The sequence below is a fragment of the Xenia sp. Carnegie-2017 genome, unplaced genomic scaffold (genome assembly GCF_021976095.1).
Source record: "Xenia sp. Carnegie-2017 unplaced genomic scaffold, XeniaSp_v1 HiC_scaffold_22, whole genome shotgun sequence".
Classification (NCBI taxonomy): Eukaryota; Metazoa; Cnidaria; class Anthozoa; order Malacalcyonacea; family Xeniidae; genus Xenia; species Xenia sp. Carnegie-2017.
In genome coordinates, this window is record NW_025813485.1 from 8,443,778 (window position 1) to 8,465,326 (window position 21,549).

Sequence of the window (21,549 nt, forward strand, 5' to 3'; positions counted from 1 at the left end):
CTTTAAGATAGACCCATTGCAAACAAATGCTAAAATTTTTGTACATGATTGGTAAAATATGAATATAATGCAATTTAATAATAGTCAACCAAAGTTTTCTGTGACGTTTATTGTTTTCGGCGTTAGTATAGCTATACCATTGCTAAATGACGCGCATTTCAACAGTGATCGTTTGCTTCATGAAGTTCTTATATTGCTGTTTTACTAAGGTTGCTTGTTGTTGGCAAAAATCTGAATACAATTCAAACTTTAATATCAGATAGAAAAAGTTTTCTGAATTTATACTCTTTGTCAACGGGTGCAGCGTCGTTACATGTATATTTTGCTATACCTTCAATATGCCATTTAACGTAGAAGGATTTAATAACAGATATTGTGTACTTATCATTGTTATCAATAGTCTATTCTCTGATAATTATAAATGGACATAAAACTACGCTTCTAAAATTTACATCCGCCAACCAAAAATTTGTCAGCTTACTATAACTGAATGACTGCAAATGACTATAATTTGATATTCTGTTTTATATGGCTATCACTGCGTGATATCAGTTCGAATGATTAATAAACTCAGCCCATTCACAACTAATAGCAAGTCTTCCTTTAAGGAATGAAGGAATTTTTCAGTTGATTATTTTGGTATTTGATTGCAGCCAATTTGTGTAAAGATAATGAATGCTTCTCCAACTGCATGTGTCATTATCTCTGAGAACTAAATTATGATGTCAGTGACGATGTTGCATTTAAACATTGTTGATATAGTTTTGGTTTTGTATATTCGGCTAGTTGTACATAATCGGCTAGTGCACAAAAAAACTAGTCAATATACATATAACCTGACGACCGCCAAATATCTTAGGTTGTTGTTTTGCTGTCGAGTTATAGGTAGTAGGTGAAGTATAATCCATGATTGCATTTAAACATTGTTGATATAGTTTTGGTTTTGTATATTCGGCTAGTTGTACCTAATCGGCTAGTGCACAAAAAACTAGTCAATATACATATAACCTGACAACCGCCAAATATCTTAGGTTGTTGTTTTGCTGTCGAGTTATAGGTAGTAGGTGAAGTTGTCAAATTATTGGTATTTATTGCATTGATCATGAGATAGATCCATTGCCCTTTCAACAAAGTCTAAATTTGTATAAATGATCAGTAAAAAAATCTATATATCAATATATATGAAATTACTCTTATAATCTTCTTCTAACTGCCAAAAACGTTTGAGAAACTTTTATTTATTTAATCACCAGCAGGCAGCAGACGAAGAATGTTTTACTTTTAATAAATATAGCATGAGATGTTTCATGTTGCTAATCGAATATTCATGGTGCGTACATTGCTCTTTTTAAATGCATATTTTTGTAAAAATATATTATCGCTCAATTTTTCTTCTTACATAGTAAAACGTGTATCGCCTGGTCAATATAAACAGTCAAAACATTTGCAATCTAATATGTGTGGTGTGACGTAAAATAGAATCTTTGAGTGCACAATTGACTGCATATTTTGTGCGAAAGCAACATTGAGCGTATGTGAAAGAGCAGCTGTTAGCTAAATGTGCAAAAGCTATGGAATAGCACTTTCGTTAAAGAGATGAATTGATTAAATATATTTCTGGCTGAAAAATAACTGTAATTCCGCTTGTCTGAGCACCGACGTATTCAATATTTCTTTCAAGATAGCTTTGTCTTAGTGACACATAGACAGGAAAAGTAGAAGAGAGGTTATTATCCATAGGAAAATGGGAGGTAGTACCTACAAAAACAAGATGAACAAGACTGACGCTCGAATACAGAAAAAAAACGCATAAAGAATCCAAACCAAATTTCAAAGACAAGTCAATCGTCAAATGTGAGTAAAAAATAACATGCCATAGACTGAATAAAATAATACTAACCTTGACGCCGTAACCATTATTAATACCTTATGAAAAAATGCATTTAGTTGGTTGCTGCTGGTGATTACACTTGTGTTCACATATGATGAACAACATGATGAACAATAAGATGAGCAACATTAACTCTCGAATATGAAAAAATACATAAAGATACAAAAGTTTCACGACGAATCAACCGTCAACGAATCAATGAACGTCAAGAGGAATCAATGAACAACAAGATGAACAACAAGATGAACAACAAGATGAACCATAAAATGAACAACGAGATAAACAGCAAGATGAACAACAAGATGAACAACAAGATGAACAAAATAGATGAACAACAAGATGAACAGCAAGATGAACAATAAGATAGACAAAATTATTAACTCTCGAATACAAAAAAATAAATAAAGAATCCAAACAAACATTTAAAGAGGGATCAATCGTAAAGATATGGGTAAATTTGAGTAAAAAATAATATGCTATAGACTGAATAAATAATACTAACCGTGATGCCAGAGCCCTTTTTAATATCCTATGAAAAAGTACATTAATATATATATATAATTTGTTCCAGCCTGTGATCACTCTTCTGTTCACATATAATATCATACGTGGTCACTCGGGTGTCTGTTTGAGCTCAAAGTGTATTAGGAAAAATCTCATAAAGTATTTTTCAAGCGCTTACTGGAAGATTGATTGGATTGCTTTCAGCTTCACCCAAAATACATCATGAGTTTGTGCAAGCGTAGCATAGACTTGCACGCTGATATTTTTACCATTATTTTCCACTGGATGCTATAAAAATGTGAGATTAATCTTTGTGTTAGGATTTTGATGTGTTATACTCGCATGATTTAGGAACTAAAACGTTATACCAGATGAGCCAGGTGATTAAATGTAATTCGGAAGTTATAGATATAGTATGTGCGGCAGGCGAAAGCTTGTACTGGAGAATTAAAGAATATAAGAGTGAGTACAACTTACTAGAAATATATTCTACAATTTGTTAAAACAAACTTGCACTAAGATGTAGTATATGCTCGCAAAGATATAGTATAAGCTAAGTCGTGGAAACTTAATGATGTGTGTCAATGCAGGTATCCAGCGTTAAGCAAACTAAATTACTACAGTCTATCTATTGGTAAGATTTTAACTTTTGAATTTCACAACAAATGGATTTTTATTAGGATATTATAAATTCAAAATTAGTGGCCATAATTTATTTTGCCTAACCTTGGATACTCCATAGATACTGCATGACAACGTCACGAAGTTCCCGCAATAGTCTTTGTACTCATTGTTTTCAACATATCTTGCATATAGGAATGTGTAACTTAATTAACTTAATAAATGTACGTAATGCTTGACGAATAAAGATTTTACAAATACTTTGGCCTAGTAAATTCTACTCAATATAATAAGTTTAATTCTAATTTCGGAATTTGTAATATACGACGAAAATTCGCTTCTGATAAAAGCGTTTTCGTGTGTGCAGTTTTGATATCGAGCGATTGAATTGTATCCTTCAGGTAGCTTAAATTCTCCCAAAGCCGGACTTGAATTGTTTTGTCTGGTTTGAATAAGAAATCCTTGTATAGTTCCTTCAATGAATAGACGAACGGCTCTGTCGACAACTTCAACTCTTATTTCGTATGTGGAAGTGTCTATCTTCTGTCAATTAAGGTCACCATTCTTGTGGTGACCAAAGCTTATTAAAACGCAGGTCATAGAAGGAGCACTATTAGGTAGCCCTTGTCCATGTTTTCCCATCATCAATACGACGCACAAAATTACCAATGTTTAGGACACTTTGTTTTTAACTTTAATAATAAGATACATAGAAGATTTCCAATTTCTTGACTTCAAAATCAAATTACAATACGCTTATGAAGATGTTATTTACATTGCCTTTTTATGTATATATCACAAATTGCCTAACGCAATTTATATAATGCAACACTTCCGGCGACGGTAGTACGTTGTTTTCATCAATAAAGTATTTGGATTATTAAAAGAGCCAAAACAGCACCTATTCCGTAGGCAATTTCGAATACATCAATGATATGAATGAATTATGTTTGCAAAATCAATTTCAAGCTTGTGTTTGTAATAATAGCTTAAGTTCCCTTTTCGACTTTAGTTCTTTATGTAGATCTGTACAATTGTATGTAAAATACACCAGCGTTTACACTGTCTTGTATGTTTGTTTAGGTAGAGAAATGGAATTATCTTATGGAATTTACATTTCAAAGATCGTAAAGAAATTTTACGGTGTGATAAAAGGTATATATGAATGAGATGTCTTTTATTATTTTTATCAAGCAAACATATATACAAATACATCATCAAACGACGCACAACTGTTCAACAACTTCTTCTGCCAGTTGAATTTTACTTCTACAATCTACAAGTGTGTTGTAAAAACTTAGATTACATTTCAAGAATGTTCACTCAGTATTATTTCTAATTTTAACACGTGGTTTGATGTATCATGATATGATTTTTTAAAGTATAAATGAAGAAATATAAGTCAAGGAACACTTCTTTGAGCAAAGCAAATACAACATAAATATTTGCTAAAAATTATCCAAACAGTCAGTAACAAATTACCAAGTAGGCTATGTAGACTGAAGCCTACAGGTCAGGGTTATTGAGATTTGAGAGCCCCGTTGTATTTAGACATAATTAGTTTTTACTATTTGCTATTCCAGACTCGCTAAATGTGCCTATTTCAGACCATTTATAAGCTGTTAAAAACCGTACAATTTATGGTTTAAATGCGTGATATTCAAAATTTATAAAGTAGTGGGTTTCCCCAGTTTAAATTATAAATTTATTCCCTATTGTTCACGTTATAATTTACAAACCCAAGCCAAGAAAAGCAAAAGCAAAGGAACTGAGATGAGCGCCAGCGTTGGGAAGATACTGAACTTAGTCAGAGGAATAAACATTTTTATCTTAGCCTACAGGCCCCGTGATTATTAATCCGCCACTGCAAAAGGCACATGTCATTGATATGAATTGGACGTCATATTGGGAAGACGCTTGAAGAAAACACTGGATGTTCAAAAACATCCACTTTTTAACAAAGTACAACAGAAGAATTCCTAATGTGAAGTTAAAAACGACATTAGTACCAGCTTTTTTATATATTTATACTGGCGGTCAAACACTAAAAATTTTCAATATTTCAACTTGGAGTGCAAAGACTCTTTGAATAGTGAATTTTTATTTTTGGTGATTGTAACTAAGTGCCATAAATATAGGTTCAAAAACTAAAACTGTGCAATTTATTTGTTGAAAGTGGCTATAAATACTTATGACTATATTTTGCCGCCTATTCAGCATTTTACTTTCTATTCTGCGCTTTAACCTCTGCTTGAAAACCTTTCAAAAACTTTCTTTCACCTATCGTTTTAATCAACTGCACTTGAAATTTGTGCGCAATCCAATTTTGCAGGCAAAAGGAGTCAGCAAAAAATTTTCTATAATTCGAAAAAGATTTTGGCTGTAATTCGTGTGAAATATAGCTGGCTATGTATTCCAAGCGAAAAAATTATGTTTGTAATTTGCAACTCACCAACACATTTTATAAACCACTTAAATGGCTCTCACCAATATAAAATAAGACTTTAGAGCTCACTAAGTTCGAGAAATATTTTTTTAAAAGTTTTGTTCGAGCGATTTGTGCAAAGAACCCATACAAGTTTATAGGTTCAGTTTCTTTGCCATTGGTTAATTTACAATAATTTGAAGATTTTTCACAATTTGAAGATTTTTGTTGTCAAATATTTGTGCACAAAACGTAAATATTCAAATGTTTAGCATTTTAGATTTGATGAATTAACGTTGTCTTAATAGGGATCCCATCACCCAAAAGTAAAAACATATAGCAATTTGAAGAATAAGTAGAAGAGTGCGAAAGATAACAAAAGGTTTTTTAAAAGATAGCTTTTTTGAGGAGGATGAGCACAAGGAAAAATCTAAAATTGCTCTTACGATGATTTGTTTGCTGAGCTATCTTGAATACATATTTCTTTTAAGTATTCTTTTGTATAAGACCACTTATATGGTGTCCGTGACGTAGCTAACTTTCAACTTTTCGGTTACACATTTACTTATAAATACAGACATCTTGAAATTCGTCATTTAACAAACAAGTTTAATTGATTGATAGCACAAGAAAGACACCATTCAAATATTGTTATATCTTACTTGAAGAAGTCTGAAAAAAGTTTCGTCTTACGTCAACGGATGTTTTTCAAATATTTGGTTTAAAAAAGCCTTTCAAAACCCCTTTGGCACACATCTCTACTAATTTGCACTTAAGTTTGTATGCCCAAATTTGTAGACAAAGAGTCCGCCAAAGCTTTACTTCAATTGAAATAAGAATTTAGACAAATACCTAATTTTTGTAAAGTTTAAGGAATGCTTATGACATGGGAGAAAGTTATCTTTGTACTGTGCTGCATGGCAATTTTTCGAAACTCCCTAAAATATCCTATAAATCATTTCAACGACTCTTATAGCTACCTATTTCAAATATGACATAAGAGTTCACTGCGCCTGATGTGCAATATTTTCAACAATTTGAAGATTTTTGTTGTCAAATATTTGTGCACAAAACGTAAATATTCAAATGTTTAGCATTTTTAGATTTGATGAATTAACGTTGTCTTAATAGGGATCACATCACCCAAAAGTAAAAACATATAGCAATTTGAAGAATAAGTAGAAGAGTGCGAAAGATAGCAAAAGGTTTTTTAAAAGATAGCTTTTTTGAGGAGGATGAGCACAAGAAAAAATCTAAAATTGCTCTTACGATGATTTGTTTGCTGAGCTATCTTGAATACATATTTCTTTTAAGTATTCTTTTGTATAAGACCACTTATATGGTGTCCGTGACGTAGCTAACTTTCAACTTTACGGTTACACATTTACTTATAAATACAGACATCTTGAAATTCGTCATTTAACAAACAAGTTTAATTGATTGATAGCACAAGAAAGACACCATTCAAATATTGTTATATCTTACTTGAAGAAGTCTGAAAAAAGTTTCGTCTTACGTCAACGGATGTTTTTCAAATATTTGGTTTAAAAAAGCCTTTCAAAACCCCTTTGGCACACATCTCTACTAATTTGCACTTAAGTTTGTATGCCCAAATTTGTAGACAAAGAGTCCGCCAAAGCTTTCCTTCAATTGAAATAAGAATTTAGACAAATACCTAATTTTTGTAAAGTTTAAGGAATGCTTATGACATGGGAGAAAGTTATCTTTGTACTGTGCTGCATGGTAATTTTTCGAAACTCCCTAAAATATCCTATAAATCATTTCAACGACTCTTATAGCTACCTATTTCAAATATGACATAAGAGTTCACTGCGCCTGATGTGCAATATTTTCAACAATTTGAAGATTTTTGTTGTCAAATATTTGTGCACAAAACGTAAATATTCAAATGTTTAGCATTTTTAGATTTGATGAATTAACGTTGTCTTAATAGGGATCACATCACCCAAAAGTAAAAACATATAGCAATTTGAAGAATAAGTAGAAGAGTGCGAAAGATAACAAAAGGTTTTTTAAAAGATAGCTTTTTTGAGGAGGATGAGCACAAGAAAAAATCTAAAATTGCTCTTACGATGATTTGTTTGCTGAGCTATCTTGAATACATATTTCTTTTAAGTATTCTTTTGTACAAGACCACTTATATGGTGTCCGTGACGTAGCTAACTTTCAACTTTACGGTTACACATTTACTTATAAATACAGACATCTTGAAATTCGTCATTTAACAAACAAGTTTAATTGATTGATAGCACAAGAAAGACACCATTCAAATATTGTTATATCTTACTTGAAGAAGTCTGAAAAAAGTTTCGTCTTACGTCAACGGATGTTTTTCATATATTTGGTTTAAAAAAGCCTTTCAAAACCCCTTTGGCACACATCTCTACTAATTTGCACTTAAGTTTGTATGCCCAAATTTGTAGACAAAGAGTCCGCCAAAGCTTTCCTTCAATTGAAATAAGAATTTAGACAAATACCTAATTTTTGTAAAGTTTAAGGAATGCTTATGACATGGGAGAAAGTTATCTTTGTACTGTGCTGCATGGTAATTTTTCGAAACTCCCTAAAATATCCTATAAATCATTTCAACGACTCTTATAGCTACCTATTTCAAATATGACATAAGAGTTCACTGCGCCTGATGTGCAATATTTTCAACAATTTGAAGATTTTTGTTGTCAAATATTTGTGCACAAAACGTAAATATTCAAATGTTTAGCATTTTTAGATTTGATGAATTAACGTTGTCTTAATAGGGATCACATCACCCAAAAGTAAAAACATATAGCAATTTGAAGAATAAATAGAAGAGTGCGAAAGATAACAAAAGGTTTTTTAAAAGATAGCTTTTTTGAGGAGGATGAGCACAGGAAAAAATCTAAAATTGCTCTTACGATAATTTGTTTGCTGAGCTATCTTGAATACATATTTCTTTTAAGTTTTTAGCGCTTGCTTAAATTTCCAAGTTATTTCTATGAGCATTTATTTGAAGAATATTCCATGTATTTATCAGGCACAACGTGATATGGGAGGGGGGCTAGAGCAACCTCTCCCCTCCTCCGCTTTTTCACCCAGTATAACCTTTTTGCTAACGATATATATTTTAACCCAGCTTGAGAAAAAGTAAGACGCAGTAAATTTACTTTATATTTGTCGTACACCCTCCCCCCCCCCTCCATGTTCAATTTCATGTCGCTATTCCTGTTTATAACTATGATTCTAGGGGCTGATTACATGGAGCTTTTTTGAAGCCTAAGCTGAACTGAGCCCGTTAAGTGAGTTGAAATTTATTGCATTTATATTGAAAATCTTATCCCCGAGAATAGAAATCAACAGGAATCAAATCTAATAAAACATAAAAAGCATGTCTAGCCGACGACAGTTATATTGCATATCCTTAAATACTCAGCCCTGCGTAAAACACGATTACATGGTGTAACTTTTGTACCATTGCTGCGGTCAACACTGGGCTGAAATTTCAACCCGGTTATCTGAAACAAGTTTGAATCGCAAGTTTCATGTAACGAATCAAGTTTATGTCAACTATCATCGAGTCTACAAGCAGAAGTGCACGACTTCGGAAACTTTTTTCAACAGTTAACCTATAACGGTTAATTGGCCGCACATACTCACGAGCCTATAAGTTTATGTAGCTAAATATTCAATTCTCATTTTTGGTAGTTGTCACCATCTGTCATAAACATTATGGGCTCATAAACTAAAACTGAAAATTGCATATGTTTAAAAAAACTACATACTTATAACTCCGTTTGAAAATCCTTCAAGACCTTTCTTTCACCTAGCATTTTGAAGAATTGCACTTAAAATTTGTATGTAATCCCATTTTTTAGGCAAGGAGTCAGCCAAAACGTACCTTCAATTCAAAAAAGAAGCTGGTTGTAATTTATGTGAAATAGCTTGCTGTATATATTCCAAGCAAAAAGGTCATTTTTGTAACTTGCAACTAACCAACACATATTACAAACCACTTCAATGGCGTTTACCAAGTCAAATACGACTTTCGATTTAAAGTTCAAAGATTACAAAAGGTTTTATAAAACTGTAAGAGTTTTTATAGATGGATGAGTACAGGAAAAAACACTTAAATTGGCTAATTTAATTTGCATAGAGAGGGTCTTTAATGTATACATTAAGTTTCTAGTTCTTTTTTAATTGTTGAGAACATTTATATACACGTCTTTTTCCAGAAGCATCGGTTGCACATTTTATGACTCCACAGTAAAATTCAAAAGTCTTTTCAAATTAAAACATGTCTATGTAGGTATAGATTCACAAAGCATCATCCAAAAGAAAGAAAAGACGCCAATATGAGCAACTGTAAAAAAGATCTTCCCATCAATAGAGTAACATTGAAGTAAAATGTTTATTGATTCAAAATAAATAAATTCTAATTTCTATCTTAATCAAATACCATAGTTGAAAACATCAACTCGTTACAGGTATTTACTTGAGCAGTAATAGAGCAATAACCTAATTTTATTTTACCTGTGAAATATATTTTGTATTTTGTGAAATTGAATTTAAAGAAACGCCTTTGGTTTTAAAAACATAAGTCGTCTATTCAACAAACTACGTAATTTTATTGTCATTGATTCCAAAGCCATCATCAGAGTATATACATAGCGACACATGTTTTTCGTGTGCATATTAAAAACCGTGTTAGGGTTAATATATTTTTGTCATTGAGGATTTCCAGAAATTCCCACGGACGTTTCATCGTTAACAATTGGCTTTTAAATTAAGCTTCAAGAACTGAAGCTTCAATTTTGCGTCAAAACATATTCTCAAAGAAATTTGATAGAATTTACAAGAAGAATATAACTACATTCATGCAATGGTATGTGAAACTTAATAAACACATTTTCAAAAAGTAAAATAAATCATTCTAGGATTGCTACTAAACTCTGGGGAATCATAAAACATTATGGTGCCCACAATAACATCGAGAAAGTATTCTTTTGCATAAGACCACTTACATGTTCTCAGGCTACTAGCCTTGACGTCGCTAACTTTCAGCTTTTCGGTTACACAATACAGAACTCTTAAAATTAATTATTTAACGAATAAGCATACTTTGTTCATAATGACACAAAGACACCATTCAAATATTGTTACATCTTACATCAATAAGTCTGAAAAAGATTCTTTTTGCGTCAACGGATGTTTTTCATATATTTGAAAGAAACACAGAAAGAAAAGACTTTTTTGTTAGAAAAACTACATCCGTTGCATCTATAGCATAAAAAGTTTTCTTTTAGTATACTTTTATGTTTTAAAAGTTTACTTTTATGTATGAAAATTTTTGCGATAGCTATAAAAACTCTCAAGATGCAGTCTTAAAACAGTTGTTGCAGACTAGTCATCGGTAGACAAATCAAGTTCTTGGATCAACAATTCGGACAAAGGCAGGATAAAAGGCAATTAGCTTCATATAGTCGAGCTATAAATTTCGAGCCTACGACATTCAAAAGCACAAATTTTCAGTTATCATAAGGTAGGTTTAAACTTACAACTGATTCAATTGTCCAAATTTTTATATCAATAACTGAATATTTTCCCGTTCTTTTTTATTTACTGTATAATGATTTGACACTTCAAAGATGCATATGGCAAATTCCTCGTTTAGTCACATGACACAATTTCTGTTGATTTGGCTGGTACATCCAAACTATACATGAAATTTTAGCTTAATCCAAACTGTGTTGCATGGTTTTTGCTTCAAGTGTTTTGTAAACTGAATGCATATTATGATACTGAGTGATGATCACTGACTTTGTTACGAGTCAATTTAAACTTTCTGTAGCGATATGAACAAGTGGATATTCGTAATAACCTTCTGTATTCTAACAATTCCTGCACATGTCGCCCATGGCATTTGCTGCGAAAAGATAAAAGAATTGGTAAAGAGAAAACAGAATGCATATAGAGTTTTATGTGGAAATGGACACAATCTTCCTCGTTATTGCTGCGAAGATATCAGAAAAGAAGTGAAAACATTTGTTGAGTCATACACAACATTGTGTCTAAACAGAACAGGTATGGCATCATTAAAATGTTTGAATAAGTATAAACAATGGATATTGTAACAATTCTTAGAAAAGTACAAGTTTTTTGACGCGCGTGTTTTTTTCCTTGCCAACCTAGAATACCTCAAAACCTAAAGTGTGTATTTACTTACTTATGAACTGTTAAATGCCAAAACAATGTCAAAAATAAGAACCTAAAGCAAGTTTTATACCTAATTCTTTTCAAAATAATGAATAATACTTTTTTATGTGTCTGAATTGACGATGGTCGCATTATAAAACTAAAAGTTGCCTGAAATAAAATTGTTCTAAGTTGTCTTTTATTACAGACTCCCTATACGATTCAAGAATTCTGAGAGGGAAATACAATTGGATAATACAAATTAGGAAATGGCTTCCTTCAAATTTGACAAAGAAAAATACGGTGCGCTGTTACCAAGGAACCGTGAATGGATGGGCATCAAGAACCTTCCACAATCGCTGCGACTACAAAGGACCAACACTGGTGATAGTGCAAAGAGGAAGCTATGTGTTTGGGGCATTTGCATCAAAATCTTGGGGAGGTAAGCTTAGAACGAAACAAGATTTGCACTCTCTTTTTTCCAGCATTTGATTTACATTCGTCCATTTCATCAAATAAGGTTTAATTTTAAATGACAAAATAGACACTTTGTCTCGGTGACAAATCTAAATACTGTTTTGATAATTAAATTTTAATGAATAATAACTTAATAGTTCTTAAAGCAAAGAACTGTTTAAAAGCAGAACACTAACCCAATTACTCTAAGAACTGTTTTGGAACATAAAAATTTAAAAAGCATTGCTCTTTTACAGGACGTTCTCGCTACATACGTACATCAACTTCATTCATTTTCTCCTTGAAAAACAAAGATGGTCTGTCACCATTTAAAACATACTCCACAGTACGACCACAATTCGCATTGTACACTAGCATTAACTATGGACCAACATTTGGGGGTGGTCATGATATCTATATCGCCAACAATGCGAGGCTCAATTCCTATTCGTACACCAACTTTGGTTATTCGTACAAGGCTCCAAACGGATATTCTTATGGTAGCACAAAAATAAAGAATTTATTGGCTGGCTCCTATCGCTTCAGTGTAAACGAAGTAGAAGTTTACTACTTTTCTTCGTGAACGGAACATTATGGTTGTTGTAAACTTATGTAAAGGAGTATTCAGTAGCTTTTTAACACTAGTTTTGTTACTTGTCGTTCATAAAATATTGTGGTAGAAAAGTCAACAATAAAATTAAGAAACAATATATCCTGTTTATTGCATTCTATATTCAGCGGTGAAAACAAACAAATAAAATGTTCATTGCTAATGTTCAATATTTTGATTAGTACTACCAAAATTTGTAGACATAGGTAACACAACCATTCCTCAAGAATTTTATGGCCTATTTTATTGTTGCCATTAGTAGTGATGTAGCAAGACTTAACACCTTGAATAAGGCATAATTAAAAGCGTGAACCCATGTATTTATGGGATTTCGAAGAGTTCATGCAACAGTAGGTAGTATTTGTGACTGTGTCATGCAAAAAATTTCTTTTACTCCAGCTACATCACCTTTTGTTGCCATCTCTTGTTTCATTTCTGCTACATCAGCTTTTGTTGACATCTCTTGTTTCATTTCTGCTACATCAGCTTTTATTAACATCTTTTGTTTTCATTTTGCTGCATCACCTTTTGTTGACATCTCTTGTTTTATTTTTGCTACATCAGCTTTTGTTGACATCTCTTGTTTCATTTCTGCTACATCAGCTTTTATTAACATCTTTTGTTTCCATTTTGCTGCATCACCTTTTGTTGACATCTCTTGTTTTATTTTTGCTACATCAGCTTTTATTAACATCTCTTGTTTCCATTCTGCTGCATCACCTTTTGTTGACATCTCTTGTTTCATTTCTGCTATATCAACTTTTGTTGACATGCTTTCTTAACTTTCTTGTACTTCATTTTTTCATAACTTTAAAGTCATTTTTATTTCTTTTATAACTTCTGTGGTTTTAGCAGTTACTTCGTTAAACTGTTGTTTACATTTCAATAAAATTTACCTCATCACAACTGAGAGTAGCTTCTTCAATTCAACTATTTCAGCTAGGTTGTTGAATATTCAGATCGACCAACCAATACTTCAAAGATTTCCTTCCACAAGTTCTCAAACTCACTGCCATTTACACTAGTTGTGGTTTTGTGACCGTACATTTTGTTTCAATAAATTTTATTCTATTAATATAATGAGAGTGATGTATCTGAAGAGGAAGGAAGTTTATCCCATCCTCTAGTTAGTGCTGTTAAGCCAAATTTATTTTGCAATAAGACAGTTAATAACGAAATATTAAACTTCAATGTTCGTTGAACCAATTGGCGTTTATATATATCTATATATAAGTTTGAAAATTTGTAATCCAGGCATTGAATATATAAAAGATAAACGTTTCTCCGGATTTTTAAATGATTTTTATTGAGCTTTCGACTCGTTGCTTCGAGCCTTCATCAGAATGAGGATATTTATTTACACGTGCTTTTAGCTTGGAGACGTTTAGAGCGTCTAATTGGATTAGTGGGTGGATTAATGTGATTGGATGGTGTGAAATGCGTTGCCATGGGTTTTGGTGTGTTGTTAATATGGTTGGTGTTAATAATATTAGAGTGTAGTGTTTTAGTTTTAGTGTTGTTTGTAGTTTTTTTGTCCTTTTTCTTTAGTTGTGAGTATATGATGGGTATGTCGATATGTCTGTTTATTGTGTCGTTGTCTTCACTGTACCAAGCTTCTTTAAATTCGCGTGCGTGTTTAGTCTGTGCGCGTCCGAGTACTTTAGTTTCTGTCCAGTCGAATGTGTGGTTGTTTCCGTGGGTATGTTCTGCCGGTAGTGAGTTCGGATCTCGTCGTTTTATGGCGTTTTTGTGTTCTGTGAGTCTTGTTTCAATTTTCTTAGATCTTTGTCTTATGTATTGTTTTGAACAGTCTTTACATGGTATCATGTAGATCGCGTCAGTTGTATCATGAATTGTTGTTTTGTCTTTATGTTTGGTGAAACATGATTTGAGTTTTTGTGTAGGTTTGTGGGCGACGTTAATATTAAATGGTCGAAGAAGTCTGGCAGTCATTTCTGATGTTCCGTTTATGTATGGTAATGTGACGATTTTTACTGTTTCGTCCGGTTTTTTGTTGCTTTTGCCGGTTTGTGTTTTGTTTTGTATTTTGTATATAGTTTTGTTTATGAAGTTTCTAGGGTAGTTGTTTTTAATAAATGTGGAGTATAAGTAGTTGCGTTCTGTTTTTTTGGCTTCTTCCGTATTACAATGAGTGTTTATCCTGTTGAAAAGTGTTCGAATGCAGCTTATTTTGTGTTGTATTGGATGATTGCTGTTGAAATCGAGTATTTGGTCTGTGTGGGTGGTTTTACGGTATACTTGTGTGTTTAGTGTACCGTCATCTGTTCTGGTTAGTAGGATGTCGAGGAAGGTAAGTTGTTTGTCGTGTTCTTCGTCTTTAGTAAAGGTAATGTTCTTTGTGGTATTGTTTATGGTGTATAGGATTTGTTCAGTTTTGTCTTTCTTGACTATGGCAAAGATGTCGTCGACATATCTTTTCCATAGTCTGATGTTTGTGTTGTTTGTGACTGATTGTGTTTCGAGGTGTTGCATGACAGCTTCTGCGAGGAAGGTGGATAGTGGTGATCCCATTGGTGTGCCTGAAATTTGTCTGTAGTATGTGTTTTGGAAGGTGAATTCAGTGGAGAGGCAAAGGTTGAGTAAGTCTAGGATGTCATTTTTGTCTAGTTGTGTTGTAGCTTGCCAAGTTTTGTCGTTTGTGAGTAGTTCGTTTGTAATTTGTTTGGCAATGTCTAGTGGTATGGATGTGAAGAGTGATGTCACGTCGTAGGATATCATGATTTCGTCTGGTCTTAGTTTAATGTTTTCAATACTGGCGAGGAAAGTGGTGGCATTTCTGATGGTATGAGGTGAATTTTTGACTAATGGATACAGAATGTTATAAAGATATTTTGAAAGTTCATACGTAGGTGATCCTGGAAGCGATACGATAGGTCGAAGTGGGTTGTTTTCTTTATGGATTTTTGGTAGTCCGTAGAATTTGGCGGTGGATGCGTCATTGGGTCGGATTCTTCTGTAGTCGTTTTCGTTTAGTTTCTTTTTGTCTTTTAAATGTTTCAGTTTCTGGTTGATGCGGTTGGTGGTCGTTTTGCTGGGGTCTGTGTGGAGAAGTTCGTAGGTGGTGGTGTCTTGTAGGAGGGTTTTGGCTTTGTCGATGTATTCTGATCTGTCCACTATCCACCTTCCTCGCAGAAGCTGTCATGCAACACCTCGAAACACAATCAGTCACAAACAACACAAACATCAGACTATGGAAAAGATATGTCGACGACATCTTTGCCATAGTCAAGAAAGACAAAACTGAACAAATCCTATACACCATAAACAATACCACAAAGAACATTACCTTTACTAAAGACGAAGAACACGACAAACAACTTACCTTCCTCGACATCCTACTAACCAGAACAGATGACGGTACACTAAACACACAAGTATACCGTAAAACCACCCCACACAGACCAAATACTCGATTTCAACAGCAATCATCCAACACAACACAAAATAAGCTGCATTCGAACACTTTTCAACAGGATAAACACTCATTGTAATACGGAAGAAGCCAAAAACAGAACGCAACTACTTATACTCCACATTTATTAAAACAACTACCCTAGAAACTTCATAAACAAAACTATATACAAAATACAAAACAAAACACAAACCGGCAAAGCAACAAAAACCGGACGAAACAGTAAAATCGTCACATTACCATACATAAACGGAACATCAGAAATGACTGCCAGACTTCTTCGACCATTTAATATTAACGTCGCCCACAAACCTACAAAAACTCAAATCATGTTTCACCAAACATAAAGACAAAACAACAATTCATGATACAACTGACGCGATCTACATGATACCATGTAAAGACTGTTCAAAACAATACATAGGACAAACATCTAAGAAAATTGAAACAAGACTCACAGAACACAAAAACGCCATAAAACGACGAGATCCGAACTCACTACCGGCAGAACATACCCACGGAAACAACCACACATTCGACTGGACAGAAACTAAAGTACTCGGACGCGCACAGACTAAACACGCACGCGAATTTAAAGAAGCTTGGTACAGTGAAGACAACGACACAATAAACAGACATATCGACATACCCATCATATACTCACAACTAAAGAAAAAGGACAAAAAAACTACAAACAACACTAAAACTAAAACACTACACTCTAATATTATTAACACCAACCATATTAACAACACACCAAAACCCATGGCAACGCATTTCACACCATCCAATCACATTAATCCACCCACTAATCCAATTAGACGCTCTAAACGTCTCCAAGCTAAAAGCACGTGTAAATAAATATCCTCATTCTGATGAAGGCTCGAAGCAACGAGTCGAAAGCTCAATAAAAATCATTTAAAAATCCGGAGAAACGTTTATCTTTTATATCTATATATATAGGAAGTTTTGTTTATTTGAATCTCCGTAAGTACAGTGCTCGATGCGTAAGAGCATAGAATAAATATTGTAATAAGAAGAAAATACATAAAAACTACAATTTCATCCCGACAAGCCTGTTTCATGATTTCTCATTCTTCAGAGGATAATATTAAATGAATACAAAAGCATGTGCTTGATTATATTACAAGAGGAAGTTAGGGTAAAAATTAACTATCATCACTCAACAAAAGCGACGAACTTATCTCCTTTGTCACCATAGACACAAGGCACTTTTATCCAATTTGTAATCGTACACCTAACTTATTATGTAATTCTAACTTAATTTTTACCCAAACTTCCTGTTGTATATATAATCAAACACATGCTTTTGTATTCATTTAATATTATCCCCTGAAGACTGAGAAATCACAAAACAGGCTTGTCGGGATGAATCTGTAGTTTTCGTGATTTTTTTCAACATCACTACATATCATACAGGAGTCACCATTTTATTATGGTGATAGCAGGGAGGGCACATTGTATATACACTTTGTTTATACATTTATGCTCTGCTCTTACGCATCGAGCACTGTACTTACGGAGATTCAAATAAACAAAACTTTCTACACTTTGTATATATATATATATATACACCGACTATCACCATAGTGCAATGGTGACCCCTGCACTTGGGACACAGGATGTACGGTTACACATTGTATGGATTGTATTGTAGAGTCACCAGAGTGCTGATAACCTATAGAGGTGAGCTATATATACATAAAGTAAATGGTTTGAACCCGGGAGTATCGTTACATGTTTGTAATTGTAGATCGTACATATATAAATATATCCTTCATCAGAATTAGGAAGTTATCTATCTCCTGTTGCTTTTAGCTTCTAGACGTTTAGACCGGTCTAATTGGACTAGCGGGTGGATTAATGTGATTGGATGGGATGAAATGCGTTGCCATGGGTTTGTGGATGTGATTCGTGTTAATATCATTAGAGTGTGTTGTTGTAATCTTGGTGTTATTTGTAGTTCTTTTGTCTTTTTTCTTTAGTTGTTAATATATGCTGGGTATGTCAATATATCTGTTTATTGTGTCGTTGTCTTTACTGTACCAAGCTTCTTTGAATTCGCGTAAGTGTTTTGTTTGTGCGCGTTCGAGTACATTAGTTTCTGTCCAGTCCAATGTGTGATTATATTTCCGTGGGTATGTTATATATGCCGGTAGTGAGTTTGGGTCTCGTCGTTTTATGGCGTTTTTGTGTTCTGTGAGTCTTGTTTCGATTTTCTTTGATGTTTGTCCTAGGTATTGTTTTGAGCAGTCTTTCCATGGTATCATGTAGATCGCGTCGTTTGTATCTTGGATTGTTGTTTTGTATTTATGTGTGGCAAAATATGATTTAAGTTTTTGTGTAGGTGTGCGGTCTGGCAGTCATTTCTGATGTTCCGTTTATGTATGGTAATGTTATGATTTTTACTGTTTCGTCGGGTTTCTTGTTTATTTTTGTCGGTTTGTGTTTTGTTTTGTATTCTATTTATAGTATTATGTATATATATATATATATATATATATATATATATATATATTAAATAAGAAGAAAATACACAAAACTACAATTCATCCCGACAAGTTTTCTTGATTGCTCACTCTTCAGGGATTTAATGGGGTTTCGATTAAATCCCCTGAAGAGTGAGCAATCACGAAACAGGCTTGTCGGGATGAAATTGTAGTTTTTGTGTATTTTCTTCTTATTATTAATATTTACGCTCTGCTCTCGGGCATCGAGCACTGTTTTATACGGAAAATCATAAATTATAAACTTCCTATATATATATATATATATATATATATATATATATATTATACAAAGTGTATATACAATGTGCCCTCCCGGATATCACCATATTAAAATGGTGACTCCTGCACTTGGGACACAGGACGTACGGTTATATTATATATATATATATTATATATAATTTGTAGTCATGGCGCTAGATCGTACAAATTTTGTGAACCAATCAAAATCCTTGGCTTGGATTGTTTCTCCCATGATTGTCACTAAAGACAAGGTGGGTTGAAACATGATTTGTGTAAGAAACTAATGTTTGCCACATGAGAAATTGCACTCCCCTGAATTTTGTTTTAATATTTTGCAACCATTCGTTAACACAGAAAATAAAGCAAAGCTCTGACATGAGCATCCAGCATGAAGGCTTGATATAGACGTCTTGTTGATTTAAATCAGTGTATGTTACTACGTGCTTTCGGAAAAGGTCGAATAACATTGGCCGATCATACACCTTGGGGGCAGTAGGCAGTCTTACTCCATCTTCCCAGCAGGCAGAAAAGTTCCAAACAAACATAATTAATGATGTTTGCTCGTCATTTTACACTTAAATATAAAATTTACAAAGTTTCTACCAGTTCCACAACAAAACAACATTTTCAATTCTTTAGTTCTTTCTAATTTTGAAATGCATTTTTAGTTGGCAGAACGAACATCGAATATGATCACTGTATCCATACTTACTCCTCACACCGACAAGGGTCTTTACAATGTGTGAAAGCATGTCCAAACATATGCTGACTTGCTACAGCATTAAACATACAATTGTTTTCATTCTATGTTTAGATCGTTTACCCTTTCGACTTTCTTATTTTCGTATAAGTTGACAAAGTAAACTTAGCTGTACCCTATACTAATTATTTATTCTGTGATATATTAACCAACAACTATATAATATACAATGCGTAAAATTGCTCTTTTTCAAGCATTTATTGACCAAAGGAGCTTGTGCTCAATTCTATCGGTTGAGCTTTCCTGGCAATTTTTTATACCCTCTTGACAAGTATAAACTATGCATATAAAAATCTAAACAATTATACCAAATCATTTGCCACTCGCTGTCCTTGATAATGAGTGTCAAGTACCGGGCTAGTAACCGGTATAGCCAGCTTAAAATAAAAAATGCGTCATGTAGGTAGCCTGTGTAGTATATGACTAAAAAATGAAACAGGTAAACGAACATAGTTCCAAAAATATTACATATTTGATATTGTGTACATTAAACTTCAAGACTTATGTCGTATTCCAAAAGCTTACTCAATCACACTCATTAAAGTGCTTATCTCACATTTTTTTTTGAATTTTCTGATTGAGGTAAAAAAATCATTGTAAAAGTTATTTTACAATTTTCTGTTTGACGGCTTCGTTTATGAGATAAATGTTTTCTTTTCTTAAAATAGACAATAATGGAGAAAAATTGCTGCGTGCTCAATTTGCTTGATGAGAGCCTGAATCGAGAAGTATGTGACGTAACATAAGGACAGGAATTTTGTGAAGTGTGATTTTTGCTATAATTTCTACTTAATCTACTATGGCTCTGCATCAAAATGCCTGATAGATGTGCAGTTTTCGGCTGTTCAAACCGAGCAAATTCTGCGGAAGGAATTTCTCTTCACCGTATACCATTTTACGGTGATGAGCGTCCTGAAGCGAAGCGAAGACGTAAAATCTGGGTGAATTTTATTGCAAGAAAACGCGCTCAATGGACACCGACTAAGTATTCGGCTGTTTGCTTGTTCTACTTATGATGGTGATGGCAAAGTAATTTGGGCAAAGTTCAAATCTTTCCTGAGTCACATAGTAGACAAGTACACCAATTTGGATAATCCACTGTTTTCAAGTTGTTTTCATGGCCCTGATATTAAACCAAGGGAATATTTGTTAGAAGGTTTGTGAAGGCATTATTTAAAGATAACTTCCCTAACAGTTTATCATCATTCTTTGTTGTAATGTTTAAGGTTCAGTTGCTAAAATATGCTTAAATACTGGGAAATAACATAATATGCTATCATACATGTTTTCAGATCCTGTTTCTCTGTATCGTCTTTGTTCTCTGGTTTTGTATTTCTTAGCAGCCATTTTTAGCGACCACTTTTCGAAACAAACTGGTATGAAACCTGGGTGTAGAGTGACACAATATGGAATAGTTGACAGATCTGCCAGAACCGACTTTAGTTCTTGGCAGCACCAGGCCTCTAGAGGATTCTGAAGAAGTGTAACTTGACAAAAACCACACTTGCACCTGATCAATAAAGAAAATCACATTTAAAAATTGTAATCGAGCATCTTTTAACAATTTGTTTTCCAAAAGTAAATAAAAATGCGAGGGAAATCCTGAATGGAAAATTGCACGCTTATGTATATATTTCATATTTAGAAACCTGAATTGAAATACATTTCATAAGTTAAATTGAAATACATTTCATAAGTTGAATTGAAATTACAAATTTTATTACTCACCAAGAACTCAACTCAACAGTGTGATCAAGTCTTTTTTGTAGCACTTCAAGTTGCTTTTTATATTCATTTGACTTTTCAACGTAGTCTTCATGCCATTCTTGTTCGGCCATTGGTTCATCAGCGAAAAGATGGGACTCGGACTCTCCGTGATTTTCATCTAT

General features: G+C 33.4%; 1 protein-coding gene and 1 long non-coding RNA gene across 2 annotated transcripts; one reads left to right on the plus strand and one right to left on the minus strand.

The window, feature by feature from the left end:
- Window positions 1-2,862: 2,862 nt before the first annotated feature.
- Window positions 2,863-9,781, minus strand: LOC124445542. Its single transcript, XR_006948188.1, has 3 exons — window positions 9,337-9,781; window positions 9,221-9,261; window positions 2,863-4,292 (listed from the first exon to the last, which is right to left on the minus strand). It is a non-coding gene; the product is annotated as an uncharacterized LOC124445542 (long non-coding RNA).
- Window positions 9,782-10,805: 1,024 nt separating this feature from the next.
- LOC124445535 lies at window positions 10,806-12,796 on the plus strand. The gene is made up of 4 exons (XM_046996262.1): window positions 10,806-10,977; window positions 11,287-11,519; window positions 11,839-12,072; window positions 12,344-12,796. Exons 2-4 carry the CDS (start codon window positions 11,291-11,293, stop codon window positions 12,667-12,669), a joined length of 789 nt encoding a protein of 262 aa, XP_046852218.1. The 5' UTR covers window positions 10,806-10,977; window positions 11,287-11,290; the 3' UTR covers window positions 12,670-12,796.
- Window positions 12,797-21,549: the final 8,753 nt, after the last annotated feature.